Source organism: Arachis stenosperma, chromosome 6 (assembly GCF_014773155.1).
Source record: "Arachis stenosperma cultivar V10309 chromosome 6, arast.V10309.gnm1.PFL2, whole genome shotgun sequence".
Taxonomy (NCBI): Eukaryota; Viridiplantae; Streptophyta; class Magnoliopsida; order Fabales; family Fabaceae; genus Arachis; species Arachis stenosperma.
The window spans coordinates 24,142,873-24,162,005 of record NC_080382.1 but is presented as its reverse complement, the minus strand read 5'-3'; the positions used below and the strand labels follow the sequence as shown (position 1 = coordinate 24,162,005).

Sequence of the window (19,133 nt, the reverse complement as noted above, 5' to 3'; positions counted from 1 at the left end):
TTTGCTCAGAACCTTCAATTTCAGTCAGAAAATACCTGAAATCACAGAAAAACACACAAACTCATAGTAAAGTCCAGAAAAGTAAATTTTAAATAAAAACTAATAAAAATATACTAAAAACTAACTAAAAGATACTAGAAACATACTAAAAACAATGCCAAAAAGTGTACAAATTATCCGCTCATCAGCCAGATTCAGCCTCATCAGGTGAAGTTAGAGACAATCAAAGATTTTCTGAAAATCAGCAATCAGGTTGCATCCTCTATCGTCTTTTTCAATATATCGTCGACGTAGACCTCCATGTTCTTTCCGACCCGTTGCTTAAATACTTGTCTTTGATAAGTGACCCTTGTATTTTTCAAACCAAAAGGTATTACAGTATAACAATAAATTCCTGTTGGGGTAATGAAAGTAGGTTAATATTCATCAGGCAGATGCATTGGTATTTGTTTATAACCACTATATGCATCCAGGAAACTTAGAATCTAATATCCTGAGATAGAATCAATCATATTATAAATATTGGATAATGGAAAATAGTATTTTGGGTAAGCTATGTTTAAATTACTATAATCAACACACATTCGTCATTTTCTATTAGATTTTTTAACAATTACAATATTGATAACCATGCTGAATAAGTTAACTCCCTAATAAACCCGGTATCCAATAGGAATTGTACTTGTTTTTTAACTTCAACATCTCGGTCACATGACATCTTTTGGTTTCATTACACAATCGGCTCAAATGTTGGGTCAATAGCAAGTTTGTGGGATACGAATGTAGGATCTATTCCAGACATATCAAAAGGTTCCCATGCAAACAAGTCCATGTTACCTCTTAAAAAATTTCGAAGTTCCGACTTTAGGGGATGAGGTAGATCTCTATTGATCATGTTATATTTGTCTACAACATGATAATTTGAAACTTTTCTAAGTTTCCCTTGGGCCCTAACCTTGGCTCCCTTGAGCTCGTGAGTCAGATCCACCAAAAATACTCTAGTGGAGTCCTTGGCTTTATCTCTCAAGGCAAGCTTGCCTTGTTATACTTTATAGTAGCTATCCGATCTCCTTAGATTGTGGCTACTCGACCTTTAGAAGTCAAAAACTTTATCACTAAAAATTTTGTTAAGATAAATACACGAAGGTCATTGATTGCCTTCTTCTCTAGGATCACATTATATTCTGTGGAATCCTTAAGGACTACAAATTCAACATGTACTACCTGAGTATTAGCACCTTCTCCTACTATGAAAAGGAGATCTATAGCCCTACAAGGCTTAAAAATGGTCTCCTCAACCTACTACTCCTTGGAAGTATGATTTTAAATGATGATCCTTCATGCCTAGAGCATCATAGGCATTTCTAAAGAGTAGATTTAAATCTGCTCCAGTATCAACCAAGATTCTTTTAGAAATATCATTTTCTAACTTTGCTGTGGTTACCAATGGCTCATCATTGTCAGATGTTATATATTAAAAATCATCTGTAGTGAATTGCATAGTTGAGAAATTTTCTACCTTCAAAATTTCTGAGCTTAAAGCCTTGATATCTTTCTTCAGTGCATTCCTAGATTTTGCCAATCCATTCTTCCCTACAACCACGTTCCTCACCACCTGTGCAATATCATCTTGGATCTCAACAGGTTTGGCATTTCTGGAATTTTTGGTTTCCCGATCTTCATCATCATTATGCCGTCTTGGTGGCCTAACATGCTGAATGAACTTGGAAAGCTTTCTATCCTGAATCGCTTGTTCCAAGGCATCCTTTAAATTGATGAAATCTTTAGTCCTGTGACCATAGGACTTGTAATAGTCACAGTATGGTGATGTAACACCCTACCAATCATATTCTTATACTCGAGTCATAAGTCAATGATAATAAGGTGGTACGATTCAAGATGGAGTTATAATACATATAGATATAATTAAAAGAGAAGCCTGAAAAGACACACACATATCGACTAAGATGCGTTCGAAAACAAAAATAATTAATAACAGTTCCTATCTCTTCCAAATATACATCAAAGCCCCTATATGCAAGGTTTCAAAAGAATATTTATACATATATATCATTAAAGCTTTCCAAAATAAAGGGGAAAGAAATCTAAACAAAATACAACACAGAATTCAAGAGAACTTCGTCATCTTTCAGACGAACTACAGCTCACCATGGAACACTAGGACCTGCATATGAAAATCAAGGAATATATATAGAATGAGAACCCTCAACCCATGGGTTAATACGGATAAAAATGCCAAATAGATACAATATAAGATAATAGGAACTCTCTAAATAATCTTAAGCTTCCATACAACAATCTTTCCATCCTAGGTTCTCACTAATCCGTGATTAGGCAACTATCATAGGAAATTCTAATCTAATTCACCTTTCTAATTGTTTCCACAACTTTCCAAACTCCAAACAAAATAGGCATCAATGTCAACCGACACCAGCATGAGGGGCCTCTGCAACACCCTAACTTTTAGCACCTCATGATCGCACTAAAAGTCCAGCGTCACCTACCTCTACTCCTTTAATTTCATACTATATTTATTTAATATTGAGTCTTTGCGAATACGAACCGAAACTTTTAATTAAGAAAACAAAGATTCTTTATTTTAAACCACTTAACCACAAAGGTATATATATTCAAATAGCATTAAATACATATACTTATTCCAAGATTCTCAAAAACAAATCCTACCCCTCTAAAACTAAAAACAATAAACGACGAGGAAAAAATAAATTCTAACAACCCAACTCGTGAACATAATCTTCTATGCTCATGTAGCTCCGCACTAAACTTTTGTACCTGTAATTGAAAAGGGTGGAAAATAGGGGGTAAGAACTGGGGAGTTCTTAGTAGGGTCAGGGTGTATAGTTATATTCATTTCATATATACTTGGTTAGCAATAACAGTCAACAAAATACAATCCAATTCAACAATTATAGAACACAGAATTCAAATAATCATTTAGCACACCCACAATCACAGAAAACACATTCACAAACAAATATGCACAAACAAGTATGATGTATGTGTATCCCTAGTGCAAGTAATGAGCTCATCTGTCAGTTTTAACCGCTCCCGACATAACTCAGCAACCTTTGTCTGAGTTTGGTTTCCAATATCATAACCTCTGTAAGCAACCTCTGTCTTACAGGTGTGACTCTCTTGAGCCGATGTATGCAAACATAATCTCTGTAAGCAACCTCAGTCTTACAGGTGAGGCTCTCTCTAGAAAATGTAGGTATCGATAACCTGATGAGCGGATAATTTATACGCTTTTTGGCACTATTTTTAGGTAGTTTTTAGTATGATCTAGTTACTTTTAGGGATGTTTTCATTAGTTTTTATGCTAAATTCACATTTCTGGACTTTACTATGAGTTTATGTGTTCTTCTGTAATTTCAAGTATTTTCTGGCTGAAATTGAGGGACCTGAGCAAAACTCTGAAAGAAGGCTGACAAAGGACTGCTGATGCTGTTGGAATCTGACCTCTCTGCACTCGAAATGAATTTTCTGGAGCTACAGAACTCCAAATGGCGCGCTCTTAACGGCGTTGAAAATTAGACATCCAGAGCTTTCCAGTAATATATAATAGTTCATACTTTATTCGTGATTAGATGACGTAAACTGGTGCTCAACGCCAGTTCCATGTTGCTGTCTGGAGTCAAACGCTAGAAACACGTCACGAACCGGAGTTGAACGCCCAAAACACGTTACAACTTGGCGTTCAACTCCAAGAGAAGCCTCAACTCGTGGATTAATCAAGTTCAGCCCAAACATACACCAATTGGGCCCTGGAAGTGAATTTATGCATCAATTACTTACTCTTGTAAACCCTAGTAGCTAGTCTAGTATAAATAGGATAGTTTACTATTGTATTAATCATCTTGGGACGTTTAGTTCTCAGATCATAGGGGCTGGCCATTCGGCCATGCCTGGACCTTTCACTTATGTATTTTCAACGGTGGAGTTTCTACACACCATAAATTAAGGGTGTGGAGCTCTGCTGTACCTCGAGTTTTAATGCAATTACTACTATTTTCTATTCAGTTCTACTCATTCTTATTCTAAGATATTCGTTGCACTTCAACTTGATGAATGTGATGATCCGTGACACTCATCATCATTCTCACCTATGAACGCGCGTGACTGACAACCACTTCCGTTCTACCTTAGGCCGGGCGCATATCTCTTGGATTCCTTAATCAGAATCTTTGTGGTATAAGCTAGAATTGATGGCGGCATTCATGGGAATCCGAAAAGTCTAACCTTTTCTGTGGTATTCTGAGTAGGATTCCAGAATTGAATGACTGTGACGAGTTTCAAACTCTTGAAGGCTGGGCGTTAGTGACAGACGCAAAAGAATCACTGGATTCTACTCCAACCTGACTGAGAACCGACAGATGATTAGCCGTGCTGTGACAGAGCATTTGGACCATTTTCACTGAGAGGATGGGATGTAGCCATTGACAACGGTGATGCCCTACATACAGCTTGCCATGGAAAGAAGTAAGAAGGATTAGATGAAAGCAGTAGGAAAGCAAAGATTCAAAAGGGACAAGCATCTCCATGCACCTATCTGAAATTCCCACCATTGAATTACATGAGTAACTCTATCTTTATTTCCAGTTTATTTTATTTATCTTTTAATTATCTAATCCAATCACATTTGAATCTGCCTGACTGGGATTTACAAGATGACCATAGCTTGCTTCATACCAACAATCTCCGTGGGATCGACCCTTACTCACATAAGGTATTATTTGGACGACCCAGTGCACTTGCTGGTTAGTTGTGCGGAGTTGTGACTAAGTGTAATTCATGTGTGAGAGCTACCAAACTATTGGAGCCATTGTTGATGATCACAAATCCGTGCACCATAACCTCTGTAAGCAACCTTTATCTTACATGTGCGACCATCCCCTAGATTGGCCGATGTGTCTCTAGAAGTAAATCTCGGTGGACTCACCACCATATCTCTGCTCATTTTCAGCAGGTACACAATCATCTTAACTCGTTCTCAATGCCAAACAATACTTCTACTTATCTCCTTTTCGTTTCGTTTTTTCTTTCGTTTCTTTTATTCCTGCTCTCTACTCTCCTGTGGCAAAGATTATTTAGATTCTTTTAATCTTGTATTTTCTTCTTCTTTTTTTTCCTTGTTTGAATATAAATCATCTTCACACTCTTCCCTAATCTCTCCCTAGATATTTTATGAAGAGTGAATCATAAGGTTCTCAACTTAGATTCGTCTTTCTACAACTTTTAAGTAGGTTACTGTTTAACTCTTCTATTTTGTTATAGTACAAATTACTAATGTATAATATATTTTAAAAATACTTTGATAATAATCTTAATAAATTAATAACAATAATAATAATAATTTTTTTATTACTCAAAACTTATTACTTAAGCTTTATTATTAAGCTTTTATAAATTATTCTGAATCTTTGAGCTTTCTAAAATATTTATATTCTTACCCTAACATATTTTATAATTTATTAAAATACTCTTACATATAGTATAATTACCAAAATAATATTGCATCATTTTTAAAATATCCATTTTATTTCTGAACTTCTTAATTATTAATCAAAATACCCCAAAACGTGTATAATTACAAAACTAACTTCAATTTTTATTAAATTACTATTTCAATCTCAAATATAAATTTTATTTCCCTAATTATAACTTTACCAAAGGACTGAACCCTATTTCTAAAATTCTTAAGTTTTCAACTTGAGTTTTAAGTCCGTTTTTAAGCTTTATTATTACCAATTTTTTGCCGCTTTTCATTTAATCTTTTGGCCATAAAACCTCATCAATTTTAATCAATAGTTCTTATTTACAACAGTCCTAAAATCAACAAAATAATCCCATCTGGGCTGTTCTTCATGGCTGAACCACAATTCACAAACAACAACAATAATTCAACAAAATTTCAACATAAATTTAATCAAATTCAACTAATAATCAATCAAACCAACATTCAATTATTAAATTCATAATTAATTATTATAAAATTATCAAACCCTACCTCTGTACGAAATTAAAATACTCGAAGCTCCGGAAAAGTTTTTTGATCGAGTTGTCGAAGAAGAAAATGTCAAAAATCGTTTGTGTCTCCTAGAACTCCAATTAGCCGAACTCAAGGGAAAGGAAAGCTACGTTACCGTTAACTTCTACTGAACAAAAGTGATGCCAATGTGTATAGAAGAAAGATACGAACACTTTTGTTGGATTAGATTTTTTATTAGAGTTACGAATCGCAAGAAATTGAATGTCGAAGGTTCATGGCTTCCATGGTTTCTCATTGTCTATCCCTCACGGCCTTCTTTCTTTTTCTTTCTTAGAAATGAACCAGCATGCGTGTATGATGATGATCAATGGTAGAATGATGATTTTGAATGATTTTGTGACACGTAAGGGGGTTAGGTGTTAAATATATAAGTTGTTGAGTCAGCGATTCAAGTTTTAAACATTTTAAATGGATAATTATAAAAATTGGATATATTAAAATACAAGTAATAATATATATGAGTTATTAATATAAATGACATTAGCAACATAAAGAAGAAAGATATATGATGAAGCGTTAGCAAAGCTAAATTCACCAAAGAATACCAATATTTATTCATATCGACGGATATTAAGTTCGATTATAATATTATTAACTAAAGTCTATTTTTAAATTAAAAATATCAATTACTCAAATTAAAATATACATATAATTTTCATTACTTATAAATGACTAAAATTGTAGTTTTAATTATGTAAAATATTTCATCATAACATAAATATATATATAAGAATATGAATTTGATTGAATTCAAATAGTTATAAAATTAATTCAATTACTTATAATAAAATAATTTCTAAAAATAAAAAACTCCAATTTATAAAATAAATTATAACTTATTTATATTTATATTTTTAAAAATGTGGGTTGTTACAATCTCTCAGATGTTCAAACACAAGTAAGACAAACAAATAACACACAAGTAAATTCAAGTAAAGTAATTAGCACATAGTCACTTAATATGCACAATTAAATAAGCCATGACAAGTAGCAAACACAAACAAATCAATCAAATGCAAATGAGGCATGCCTACCCTATGGTCGATGAGCTCATCCGTCGATTACACGGCCAAACCCGACTTGTCCAGTAGCTAACCATGGATAGTTCTTGTGTGCGCGCATCTCTAAGCTCATACTCATATTCATATTCATATTCATTTATCAGTAGCATTGGAGGAACATCCGGGAAGGTCTAAGTGCCCGACCACATCATACGATGGAAGGTCAACATTCCAACTAAGAGCAAGTGGGACAAAACCACAATCCTTGCGTCTATCCTAGAAGTTCAAATACTAACTGGGAGCAAGCGACACAAAACCACAATCCTCGCGTCTATCCCAGAAGTTCAAATACTAACTGGGACCAAGCGAGACAAACCACAATTCTTGCGTCTACCCCAGAGGCTCAAATACCAATTGGAAGCAAATAGGACAAAACCACAATCCTTGCATCTACCTCAGAGGCTCAGACCTTAATCCGGAACAAGTGAAACAATGTCACTGTATCTACCGAGACAGGTACATCTCACTACATCCTGGAGCAAGTAGAAGAATTCCACTATATCTACCCAGGCAGGTACATTTCAAATCAGACTCAAATTTCATTATCAAATTCATTCTCATTCATATTTCACTTCGTTCATAATCATAATTATAATCAATCATCATCATCTCTCAATTTCATAATCATCCTCATCATATCTTAATCAAAATCAATCATCATCATCTCTCAATATCATAACGATACTCATCATGTCTTAATCAAGATTAATCATCATTATCTCTCAATATCACAATCCATCTTTCTTCGATTTACTGTCTCGACTCATTAGGTCTCATTCTTAACCTTTCTACCCTCTATTAGAATGGCTCTAGACTCATAACAGAGTTTAAAGAGGTTTAGAAAGCTAAAGAAATGGTTGAAAACTTTAAAAATTTATTTTTTTTAGCAAAACAGGGTGGTCGCATACGCAAGTATCTTCCGCGTACACATGAGTCCAACATTTGGCAATGTCGTGTACACAGACCAACTTCGCGTACACAAGAGTACTCGGCAGAAACATTTACCTGCGCTTCTGCGTACACATGAATGCCATATCTTCTTCACTCATAATTAATTGTCTCACTCACAGTACCAGGCAGCTTTAAGCCGGTACTGCCGGCTAAAATATTAACACGCATTTTTACGTATTTTTTCGCAGAAAATCACACCTTCCCACTTAGAAAAATTCTTTGAATCCAAATTTCGTTGTTAAATTTTTAGATTATAAATTTTTAAATTTCTAACCCTTCTTGCCCCTATTTAATTAATTACTTATTTAATTACTGTTTAATCAGGCTTACAAGCGACTTGTTTAGAGAAGCCCTAGGTCAGATCTGCCTTGCAATGAAAAGTATTTTTCTCTCTGACACTTGTTGGTAGATTTCAATCAATGAAGCCACCAAAGGAGTATATGTCGAGAACTTGCCAACTCGTGATGTTGACGCCTTTGGTATAGATGATTGCCTCGAGCTTATGGCCTTATTAGGTGATGGAACTGGTTTTTTCTGTTTGGTGGACATCACTTTCAAGACATCCTCATCTCGCATATATTTCAAAGAAATTTTATGGATCTCTTTCATGGACTTAACATCTTTAGAGGTTAAGTGCCATCTAAAATCACCTTGTAGCTAACCAGCAATAAGAAATAAAAACACGACCTCAGGAGTTCGTATATTAACCGCTAACAATGCCTTATTAAAGCAATGCAAGTAATCTCGGATGCTTTTGCAAACTCTTTGCTCAACACCAAGTAATGAGATCGGGTGCTTGGCTTAAGTTCTTTTGGTAGTAAAATATGCAAGAAACTCTGTCTTGATATCAACAAAAGAAGATATGAACCTAGAAGGTAGGGTGTTGGGTAGGGTGTTGAACCATGTCATTGCTGGTCTAGATAATGTAACTGGGAAAGCTTTATATCGTATAGCATCCCCAACTCCCTCCAGGTTTATTCTCACCTCAAAAGCATCTATGTGCTCCTGAGGATCCGATTTTCCATCAAAAGCATCTATGTTCATCCGTTGGTTTAGTGCTTTGGCAAGCGAATTTGAAGGACATGTGAAGCAAATGGAGTTTGTCCCATGATAACGTGTTACTGAGTATTCCTATGCCTTTTAGGACTTGGACACCTTTGCAGAGTTTGCCTGTTTTTAGACTGGGCTGAATGGGATTCAGTCCTTGTTTTCTTCTCTGAATCATGACATTCTTCATCGCGTTGGGGAGACTTCCTCCTATTCCCTTGAGGTGAACGAGAGCGACGACGATCATCTTCCTAATGTCGTCTATGACCCCGCTCTAGGGTTCTCCTATCATGACTATTATGTCGGCTCTTATCGTTCGACTTTCGAATCGAGATCGTCGTGACATCGACTGCTCTACTAACTGTCGTTCCAACTCCTGTATTTGATGACACACTTTCTGCATCGCATGGACATAATCCTCCCCCAACCAACAAAATGTCGATATCTAGTGTTTTAAACTTCCCGACATTTGAAACCTAGGGGGTTTGATGCTGATGCTCTCCTTCATTGGAATTGAGGGTGACTTCAGTCTCATGTCTATAATCCTTATTTTTCTATTCCTTAAAAAGAGTATTTTAGGTTATTTGGTGAATAGTATATTATACTTTTACTTCTCGATCAGCCATGGTGCCAACTTCTTAGAATCTCTACAGACCACACTAAATATTTGTATTTATTGTTGAGGTTACGAGCTGAGGAGCTTTGGGGATCCTAATTTGAATTGTGTTAGAACCAGATCAGAAGAGCAACTTACAATGACACTCATGCAATTCAAGCCTGAAACAAAGCAGAACTCAGCTCTATTTGCATGTCCAATAGCCCTACGTCGTTCTAAAAATGGTGGCTTGCTGCCATGAAAGAGCTGAAAAGGACCAGATTAGAAGAAGAAATCAAGATCGACAACAACTCTCTTTTGGAAGCTATGGCAAGATCGGAACCAACTAATTTTTTAGCAGTAGTCCTCGAACCCATATAGCACAGCAATAGTGGCCATGGAACTCTCTAATGAGTTTTAACCATTTCTTAGATATATTTTTTCTCTCTGTAAATATATTTTATTATACATATATTCTTTTATGAAATGTGAGTATCTTCTTGTAACTTTCTTTGGTTATTCAAAATGGACCCACATTTCTCGTGTATTCATTTCTCCATTAGAAATGAATAAATAACTAACTTTGATAATAAAATAAAAAATAAAAAATTTAATATTTTAAATGATTTTGTTCGTATCTGTTTGATATGACGAGCTGAGAAGTTTGAAAGATTCGAATTTAAATTGTATTAAAACCAGGTTAGGAAGATAACATGCAATAATACTTTGATTTTTAAATTAGTAGTATTTTTAGGTAATAGAGTAAAATGTATGTTATCTGTTAATTTTTTTTTCGTTTTTCTAATGTGACCGTTTGTAAACATTTATTAATATATCTCTTAATAATATATCCATTAAGCCTCATGAACTAGTAACTTAGTAAACTCGTTTAATTAGTATAATAGAACAACTATTCTTGATTTGAACATATTTTTTATCGTTTCTGTTTAATAATAATAATAATAATAATGACAATTTGCTACCCTAATTTCGTATTGGCATCTAAACAAAAACTCACAAACAAATTTTAATAAAAATATTTAAAATAAAGACATTAATAAAAGGAGGAAGTACGATTTTGGTCCCTAAAGTTTAATGCCAAAATCGAAATCGTCCCTATTGTATTTTTGGATTTAAAATTGTCCTTAAAGTTTTTTTTCGTATTAAAATCATCCTTTTTATTTTTTTTGGACAAAAATACCCTCACCACTACCAACACAATTACCTCCACCACCACCACCACCACCACCAACACCACCGCCACAACCTCCACCAACAGCACCACCAACACCACCACCAGCACCACGACCACGACCACCACCCCCACCAACGCCGCCGCCATCCCCCTCCCCCTCCCCGCCTCCCCTTCCCGCCACCCCCACCCCCACCCCGCGTTCCTTCCCCCTCCCCGTCTTCCCTTCCCCCACCCCCCACCCCAACGTCCCCTCCCCTCCCCGCCTCCCCTTCCCCCCACCCCCACCCCCACCCCCACCCGCGCATCTTCCCTTCCCCCCACCCCGCGTCCCTTCCCCCTCCCCGTCTCCCCTTCCCCCCACCCCCACCCCACCTCCACCTCCACCTCCACACAGAGAAGTAGAAACAGAAAATCAACAAATTTAAGCACAAATTTAACACAAGCAGAAACAGAAAGTAACAAATCAACAAAAAAGCAAATGGTGGTTCCTCAGAAATTCAAAGCACAAAGAAGCAGATGCAGAAGGCAGAGACAGCGGCAGACGTTGGTTCCTCATGTGGCGGCGGCGAGGAGAGTAGAAGAAGAAAAAGAAGAAGAAGGAGGAGGTGGCGGTGGTGCGGTGGTGCGGTGCGGTGCCGGAGGGCGGCAAGGCGGCGAGACTGCGGCGGCGGCGACGACGGAGACTCCCCGGCGCCATCCCCTTCCCCTGTTCCCTTCCCCTCCTCTCCCCTCCCCCTTCGTATACCCTTTTCTTCTCCCACCCCAACGCGTTTTTACGCGTTTTCTTTTTTTTTAATTTTATAATTTTTATTATTAAAATAGGAATAGGGATAGTTTAGAAATAAAACAAAAAATTTTATTAAAAATAACGATTTTAATATGAAAAAAAACGTTAAGGATGATTTTAAATTAAAAAATACAAGAGAGACGATTTCGATTCTGGCACTAAACTTTAGGGACCAAAATCGACTTACCCCTTAATAAAATAAAAAATTCAAAAATATTTAATAACAAAAAATAATTAACTAAAATTAACTAGAACTTGTTTTATTTAATATTCAATAATTATTGTAGCGATTAATAAATACTAAATAAAATAATTTAGTTTTTTTGTCTCTTTAATATTATCGTAATTTAATATTTTTTATTTTTTAATTTTCTAAGTATAAATCTATTATTTTAATTCAAAGTAGACAAATTCTCACTTAGTCGTTTATTAATCTCTTCATTTTAGTGATTTAATATATACTGACCTATTAAAATATTTATTTAAGGGGGAAAAAAAAGCGAGTACATATTCATTTATGGTGCCAAGCTTAGGAATTAAAACACTAGTAAAAAAAGATATTAAATGAAGCATAGCACTGAAAGGTTCATATCTGATGTTTATTTATGGTAAGCAGGGATGAGAAAGAGAGGAAGAAAAAGAGAATCAGAGATACAGGGACATTGATTGTTGAAGTCAACTCCCCTACAATTTTATTACTATTTATTTATTAATTGATAAAAAAAAAAAGTGAAAATGCAAATGCAAAACGCCGTTGGCGGGTCAATGTCGCTTTAAGCCTTCCCTTCCCTCTCTTCTCTCCATTTGCTGTGAACGCTCAACAATCACAGAACAACGACCACTGCAAATTGAAAAAAATCTCTCGCTCTCTTTCTCTCATCTCTCAGCCTTCAAATCATCATCAACAACAACAACAACAACAAAGATTGTGTATCATAAAGAAGACATTTATAAGGATAATAATAAAGCACCAGCTGCACGTTCTCAAACAACAAATGCAAAAATACTGTTGAATTATTTTTTCTATTCAGATATTCAAATAAATTACCAAACGTAACAGTTCGTAGCGAGAAATAAAAAGAAAAAAGGAAGCATGAAGCAGTTACACAAGCAATCAAGCATGAGTCACCACCACAGGCGCGACGAAGAGATGCAGGGTTCGCACGCGTCGCAACCGTACTCCCCGAAATCGCAGAAGCACAATAGATCCCTCCCCAGATCCATCAACTACCTTCTCCGAGAGCAGCGCCTCATCTTCATCCTCGTCGGAATCCTCATCGGCTCCACCTTCTTCATCATCCAGCCCACCCTCTCCCGTCTCGGTCCACAGGACTCCAAGCCATTCATCCCTGGATCCGGCGGCGTCGTCCACCGCAGTGACGAGCTCGTCGTTCCTCGCGCCAGGGTCGGCAGGGTCCCCGTCGGTGTCAGCTCACGCCGCTTGAGGATTGTAGTCACCGGCGGAGCCGGTTTTGTCGGTAGCCACCTCGTGGACAGGCTTATCGAGCGGGGGAATGACGTCATCGTCATCGATAATTTCTTCACCGGGAGGAAGGAGAATCTGGTGCACTTGTTCGGGGACCACAGGTTTGAGCTCATAAGGCACGATGTCGTGGAACCGATCCTTCTAGAAGTGGATCAGATCTACCACTTGGCTTGCCCTGCTTCGCCGGTGCACTATAAGTACAATCCCGTCAAGACTATCATATCCTTCTTCTAATTTTGTTGTTGATGATTTTTCATTTCTTTTTTGTTTATAGAAATTGCAGTTATATTTAGAATTAGATTGATGTTAGCTGAATGCGATTTAGTGTTTTGTTATCCTTGATTCTATGCGTTTGTGAGTTTACAAGACGAATGTGATGGGAACTCTGAACATGCTTGGCCTTGCGAAGCGTATTGGAGCGAGGTTTCTGCTTACTAGTACTAGTGAGGTGTATGGTGATCCGCTGGAGCATCCTCAGAAGGAGACTTACTGGGGAAATGTGAATCCAATTGGTGAGTTATTTGCTGACTTCTTGTGTTGTGGAGTGTTAACGAATCATTCGTGGTGGTTTGGTTTGGATTCAGTATGTGTGTGTGTTTAAAGATGATAATGTGATTTGGTAATGTAGGTGAGAGGAGTTGCTATGATGAAGGGAAGCGCACTGCTGAAACCTTAGCCATGGATTATCATCGAGGTGCTGGTGTTGAGGTAACATGAATTTAATTCGATCATAGCTGCGATAGATTGTTTATCTTGTTGGTTGAGAAGTTTATGGAATGGGAAGAACTTGCAGTATACTAGTCTGATGCTCTCTTGTTTGCATCCTGCTTTGTACTTATTGTTTTCCTTGAGGCAAAATGCATACATTGCATAAACGGATTACAGATATGATTTTCTCTACCTGGCTCATATTATTTAGCTTGTAATACGCATATGTATTTGCCTACCAACTCATTAATCTTTTTTGTTTTACCTAAAATGTTCTCTTAAATCAAAGTTCCTATATTTGTGGTATCACCAATTAATGAATAATTTAACTGGGATTTTGTTTCTTTATTGAAAATTTGATTAGGAAGATCAAACAATTAGAATTGTATGCCATTCCGGAAATAGCATCAGTTATTGTGGATAAGGAACAGATATTTGTAATGTGGGACATTAATGGGTCATTAGCTCTTTCATTTTGCTCATGTTTAATACATAGGTACAATGTGACTGCAGGTTTTTAAGTCCAAAAGTAGACTTAAAAAAATCTGTTTTCTTCTTCAGCCTTATCGGTTGTTGTTATGATTACATATTGAATGCACAGGATTTGATAAAACATAAAATCTATTTTATTAATAAATGTTTTTAAATTCTTTATGCAGAAGAAAAGTAGTAATTAATCCAAAAATAATAGACTTGCTATGATAAAATCTGCAAACCACTTATTACTTTTGAGACTTGAGGCTCATCTGAGTCTTGGTGGTTTATAGGTTCGCATTGCTCGGATTTTCAACACATATGGACCCCGCATGTGTTTAGATGATGGACGTGTTGTTAGCAATTTTGTTGCGCAGGTTTGACTCCCTTCCTGATTTATCTTTTAGAATCTTCTGCGAGAGGATTTTGTGTTCTTATACTTTGTTCTCCCCATGTTTGTTCACAGGCTATTCGCAAACAGCCGATGACTGTATATGGTGATGGGAAGCAAACAAGAAGCTTTCAATACGTCTCTGATTTGGTACTCGTGTATTTTTCTTCACTATATTATATATCGCTAGCTGAAAAAGATTGACAAATCTGAATGAAAAAATCAAATGACGGATGCAAGATTTGAGTTCATGGGTGGGATTGAAATTTGAAATTGCACCTTGAAAGATATAGCTGCATATTTTCTAAATATGCTTTAACCGCTTGTGAAAATTGAATAGATTTATAGGGGGTAATTGGCGGAATATGTTTATGTACCGAAGCAGCTATGGTTTGGAAGGGTTAAATGAAACAATTGATCATTACTTATAATTCAAGAAAGTTACTTTATGAATTAATTTTCTAAGCTACTAGAAGTGACCAGTGAGATAGTGGTAGTTGGTAGACTAGTAGGGATTTGGATAATATTCAGGGCTCAATTTTCCATCCTAGCATTGCTCCCATTTTTTATTTTTCCGGGTATAGTTTCAAATCAAATAATCATTTGCAGTCCCCCATTTTTTGAAGCATTGTATGGATGCAAATGGTGAATTTCATTTTCTTTCTCCTCAATTTCACAGGTTAATGGGTTGATGGCTTTGATGGACGGAGAACATGTCGGACCTTTCAACCTCGGTAACCCAGGGGAGTTTACTATGTTGGAGCTGGCCGAGGTATCTTGTCTTCTTTCCAAGTCTATCACTTTTATGTCATCCTTATTTTGGACTTCTGGTTTGGAGTTTTGACTTCTCCTTATGAGGCTCTGGTCAGATCATGTTGTTTTGTTCTTTCCCTACACTATATCTTACAAATCAGTGACATTTTAACCGCACACTTCCATAATGGAATGTGAGGTCCAGGGATTAGAGTGTGTAAGGATTACTAGTGACATTCTTTTCATGGTTGTCATCTTTTTCATAAATGTGCAGGTTGTTAAACAAACAATTGATCCAAGTGCTACAATAGAATTCAAACCGAATACTGCTGATGATCCACATATGAGGAAGCCAGATATTAGCAAAGCAAAAGAACTGCTGAACTGGGAGCCGAAAATCTCACTGAGAGATGGGTTGCCTCGTATGGTCAGCGATTTCCGGAATCGGATTTTGAATGAAGATGAAACAAAGGGGATGTAGATAACGAAGAGATGCAAACCCCTGTATGTATATGGAGGTGTCTCCCCCTCATTTTCTCTTTCATACACACAGTCATCATCAACAGAAAGTTTTGGTAGTAGGCCACGTTGTTCTGTAGATGTGTCTGCTGTTAACAATTTTCTTTAATTTTGACAAAATTCTTTTCAGATGTTTTCTTCTCTATTGAATTGGTTAGAATTTGTAGTTATTTGATTTTGATATCCAGGAAATTCTCTTTAGGAAATTGTGAATTTTCGAGGCGATGAATTTGGAGTATTCATTGCATGTTATAGGACGATGATACAGTATTTCATTTATTTCATGTGAAGTTGATGTGATTAGAATGGAAGATATTTGAGCCATTTTCTTCACGACTATGATTAATAAGGAAGTTTAGAGATCAATACTTTTATTAAATTTGGATCGTATTTAATCTGTAAAAGAAAGTGAATAATTTTATATTATTAAATATAATTTTATATCATTAAAATTATTAATAATAATTAATTAATGGTTACAAATTATAAAATTTATTGATTTTTAATACTCCTCTTGATTAATTATGATCTAAAAACTTGAGTCCTTTTTTGACGGTTCATAAAGATGTTTTTCCTTGACGTTGATAGACCGGATGAGATGAGAAATGCTTAAGATTAATTGATTGGTGAAAATTCGTATCCAATTTTCTTTGTGGAAAGATAAGAATAGTTAAGATAATTTAATATATTTGACTAAATTATTATTTAATAATTTTTAATTATTAATTTACAAAAAAAGTTACATGTAAATTTTTATTTAACTGATAGGTCTATATTCAGCAAAATTATTGGATATAAAATTTTGTAAAAAACCACATGTTCAAAAAAGTTACTGAGCATAAAAATTTGTAAAGGATCATATTTTTAAAATATTGATATTTAATTAATAAAATATATATAATATATAAATTTTGATACATAATATAAAAAATTTAGTATATATTATAAAAATTTTGGTACACAATACAAAAAATTTTAATAGATTAAATATTGATGTTTAATTAATAAAATACGCACAATTTAAAAGATTACATGTTAAAATATTGACTTACATGACTAACAAAATATATTTATAATAAAAATTTTTGTATTATGTGCACAATTTTTAGGTTATATAGATAAGTTTATGCTACTTGTAAAATTTTGTGTAGTATATCAATAAATTTTTATATTTTTTAACAAAAATGTCTATACTAAAAAAACCAAAAAAAAAAAAAAGCTTGTGTCAGGTGTGCGTTATTTATTTATTTTGCATATGTAGCGTCATCGTATTATTATATTATCAACTGTAGAAAAATTTGTTTTAGTAAAATTTTATTTAGCGAAACATTTAGCGTATGCATCTTCAATTCTTCAATTCTTCAATTGTGATTTTCTTTTGTTATATATTATGTTATCATTGATTTGGTCGTTTTAATTTTGTCTATATTATTACTTTATCCTTCTCTTATACATCTAGGATAAATTGAAATTTTAAACTTAATTATATAAAACAATGAATATTACTATTTTTTAATATTTTATGAGAATTGATGATTTAATAATATTATAATTGACTAGTTAGGAGTAAAACAGGTATAAAAAAAAATAATAATAAGGAGGAAAAGAAACACATCAATAAATTGAATACAATTTTAATAAGTGTCAATTTTATAGAATTAGAAAGATAATTTTCTCAATTATTTCTCTAGACTAAATTATTTGATATATTTAATTAAATTATTTTTTTATTTTATACGATACACACTCACTTACATGGACTACTGCTATGAACCTTATATTCTTCGCTCAAGATTCAAATTTTGATGTAGCTCTCAGCAGGATGATAAATCTACCATTTGTCCAAAGCCTTTACTTGATCTCAGCCCAAAAACAAAAAAAATCCAATACAAACTAATAATCAAAATTTATCAGTATCATTTTATCTATTTAAGTATTTACTATTATGCAACTAAGATTTAGTTTTAGTGACAATCATAGTGTCTCTTAATATATTGAATTCTAGTTTAAAATTTAACAAGCTCAAATAATAGATGAAAACACTTAAGACTGTGTATAAAAAGGAGACTAATAAAATTAAAAAGAAAAAATAAAATAAAAATTAAATTAATTTTTTATATTGTGTTTAATGTAAAGTGTAAAAAATTGAGTATGTCTCAGTATCTCATTTGTCTTAAGATAAAATATAAAGACTAAAATAAATAAAGAAAAAGAGAAAGAGAAAAAATGAAAAAGAAATAAAAGGAGAGATGGAGAAAGAACCAAGAAAGAAAAAGGAAAGAGAAAAGAGGGAAAGAGAAGGAGAGACACCGACAATGCAATGGGAGGAGACGTTAATGCTGCACATGAACTGAAGAGAGAGGGAGAGAAAGAGAAGGCCAAATTTGAGAGGGAGAGAGAGTTTCTGGCGAGAATGAGAGATGAGAGAGGAGAGAGAAGGTTATCGCCGTCGAGTTTGTTGTTGTAGCTAGAGATCGTTGATGCCGTCGTCATTAAAGAAGGTTGTTGCCTTTGCAGTTGCACTGCCACCAAACCGTTGTTGCTATTGTTGAAGTCCACCGGCATCATTGAAAGAGTGAACAGAAAAGGACAGCGTGACTGAAACAAGAAGCTGTGACCATCGCTGCGTCTTCTATCTCTGTCTTTGTTGTCGAACTTAGCTGCCTGAGCCTACAGAACCGCCACAGCTACTACTGAAAATTTCACCGGAGATGAGGTGAGGAAAGGTTGGACAAGTGAAGATGGTGAAAAGGATAAAATGGGATTTTGAAAAGTTGAATGAGAGTTAGAAAGAAATGTTATTAAAATTTTAGGTTCATTCCAAAAATTTTAGTGGCGTATTTTTCTATTGAAATTTTGAATCCCGAAAATGAAATTTTAGTTCTAACTACTAAACACAATAGTAAACACTACTTTTTCAATTCCAATTCTAATTTTTGAAAACAAATACTATTTAAAAATTATGTATATGAATGTATAATGTAAATAAGGTGAGTTTATGATGTTTTGATGTCTAGGATCAAAAACTGCTCATGTAGTTATTTATTTAAAGAAAAAGTATACGTTATCAAGAGA

At 34.8% G+C, this 19,133-nt stretch overlaps 1 protein-coding gene across 2 annotated transcripts; it reads left to right on the top strand.

Annotated features, from left to right (window-relative positions):
- Positions 1-12,474: 12,474 nt before the first annotated feature.
- LOC130935406 (UDP-glucuronic acid decarboxylase 1-like) lies at positions 12,475-16,391 on the top strand. Of its 2 annotated transcripts, none has more exons than XM_057865140.1 (7): positions 12,475-13,433; positions 13,579-13,725; positions 13,842-13,921; positions 14,689-14,772; positions 14,862-14,936; positions 15,466-15,558; positions 15,814-16,391. In XM_057865140.1, exons 1-7 carry the CDS (start codon positions 12,821-12,823, stop codon positions 16,018-16,020), a joined length of 1,299 nt encoding a protein of 432 aa, XP_057721123.1. In that variant the 5' UTR covers positions 12,475-12,820; the 3' UTR covers positions 16,021-16,391. The 2 variants fall into 2 exon arrangements, with proteins under 2 accessions (XP_057721123.1, XP_057721124.1); XM_057865141.1 differs by having other exon boundaries at positions 12,475-13,437; positions 13,583-13,725.
- Positions 16,392-19,133: the final 2,742 nt, after the last annotated feature.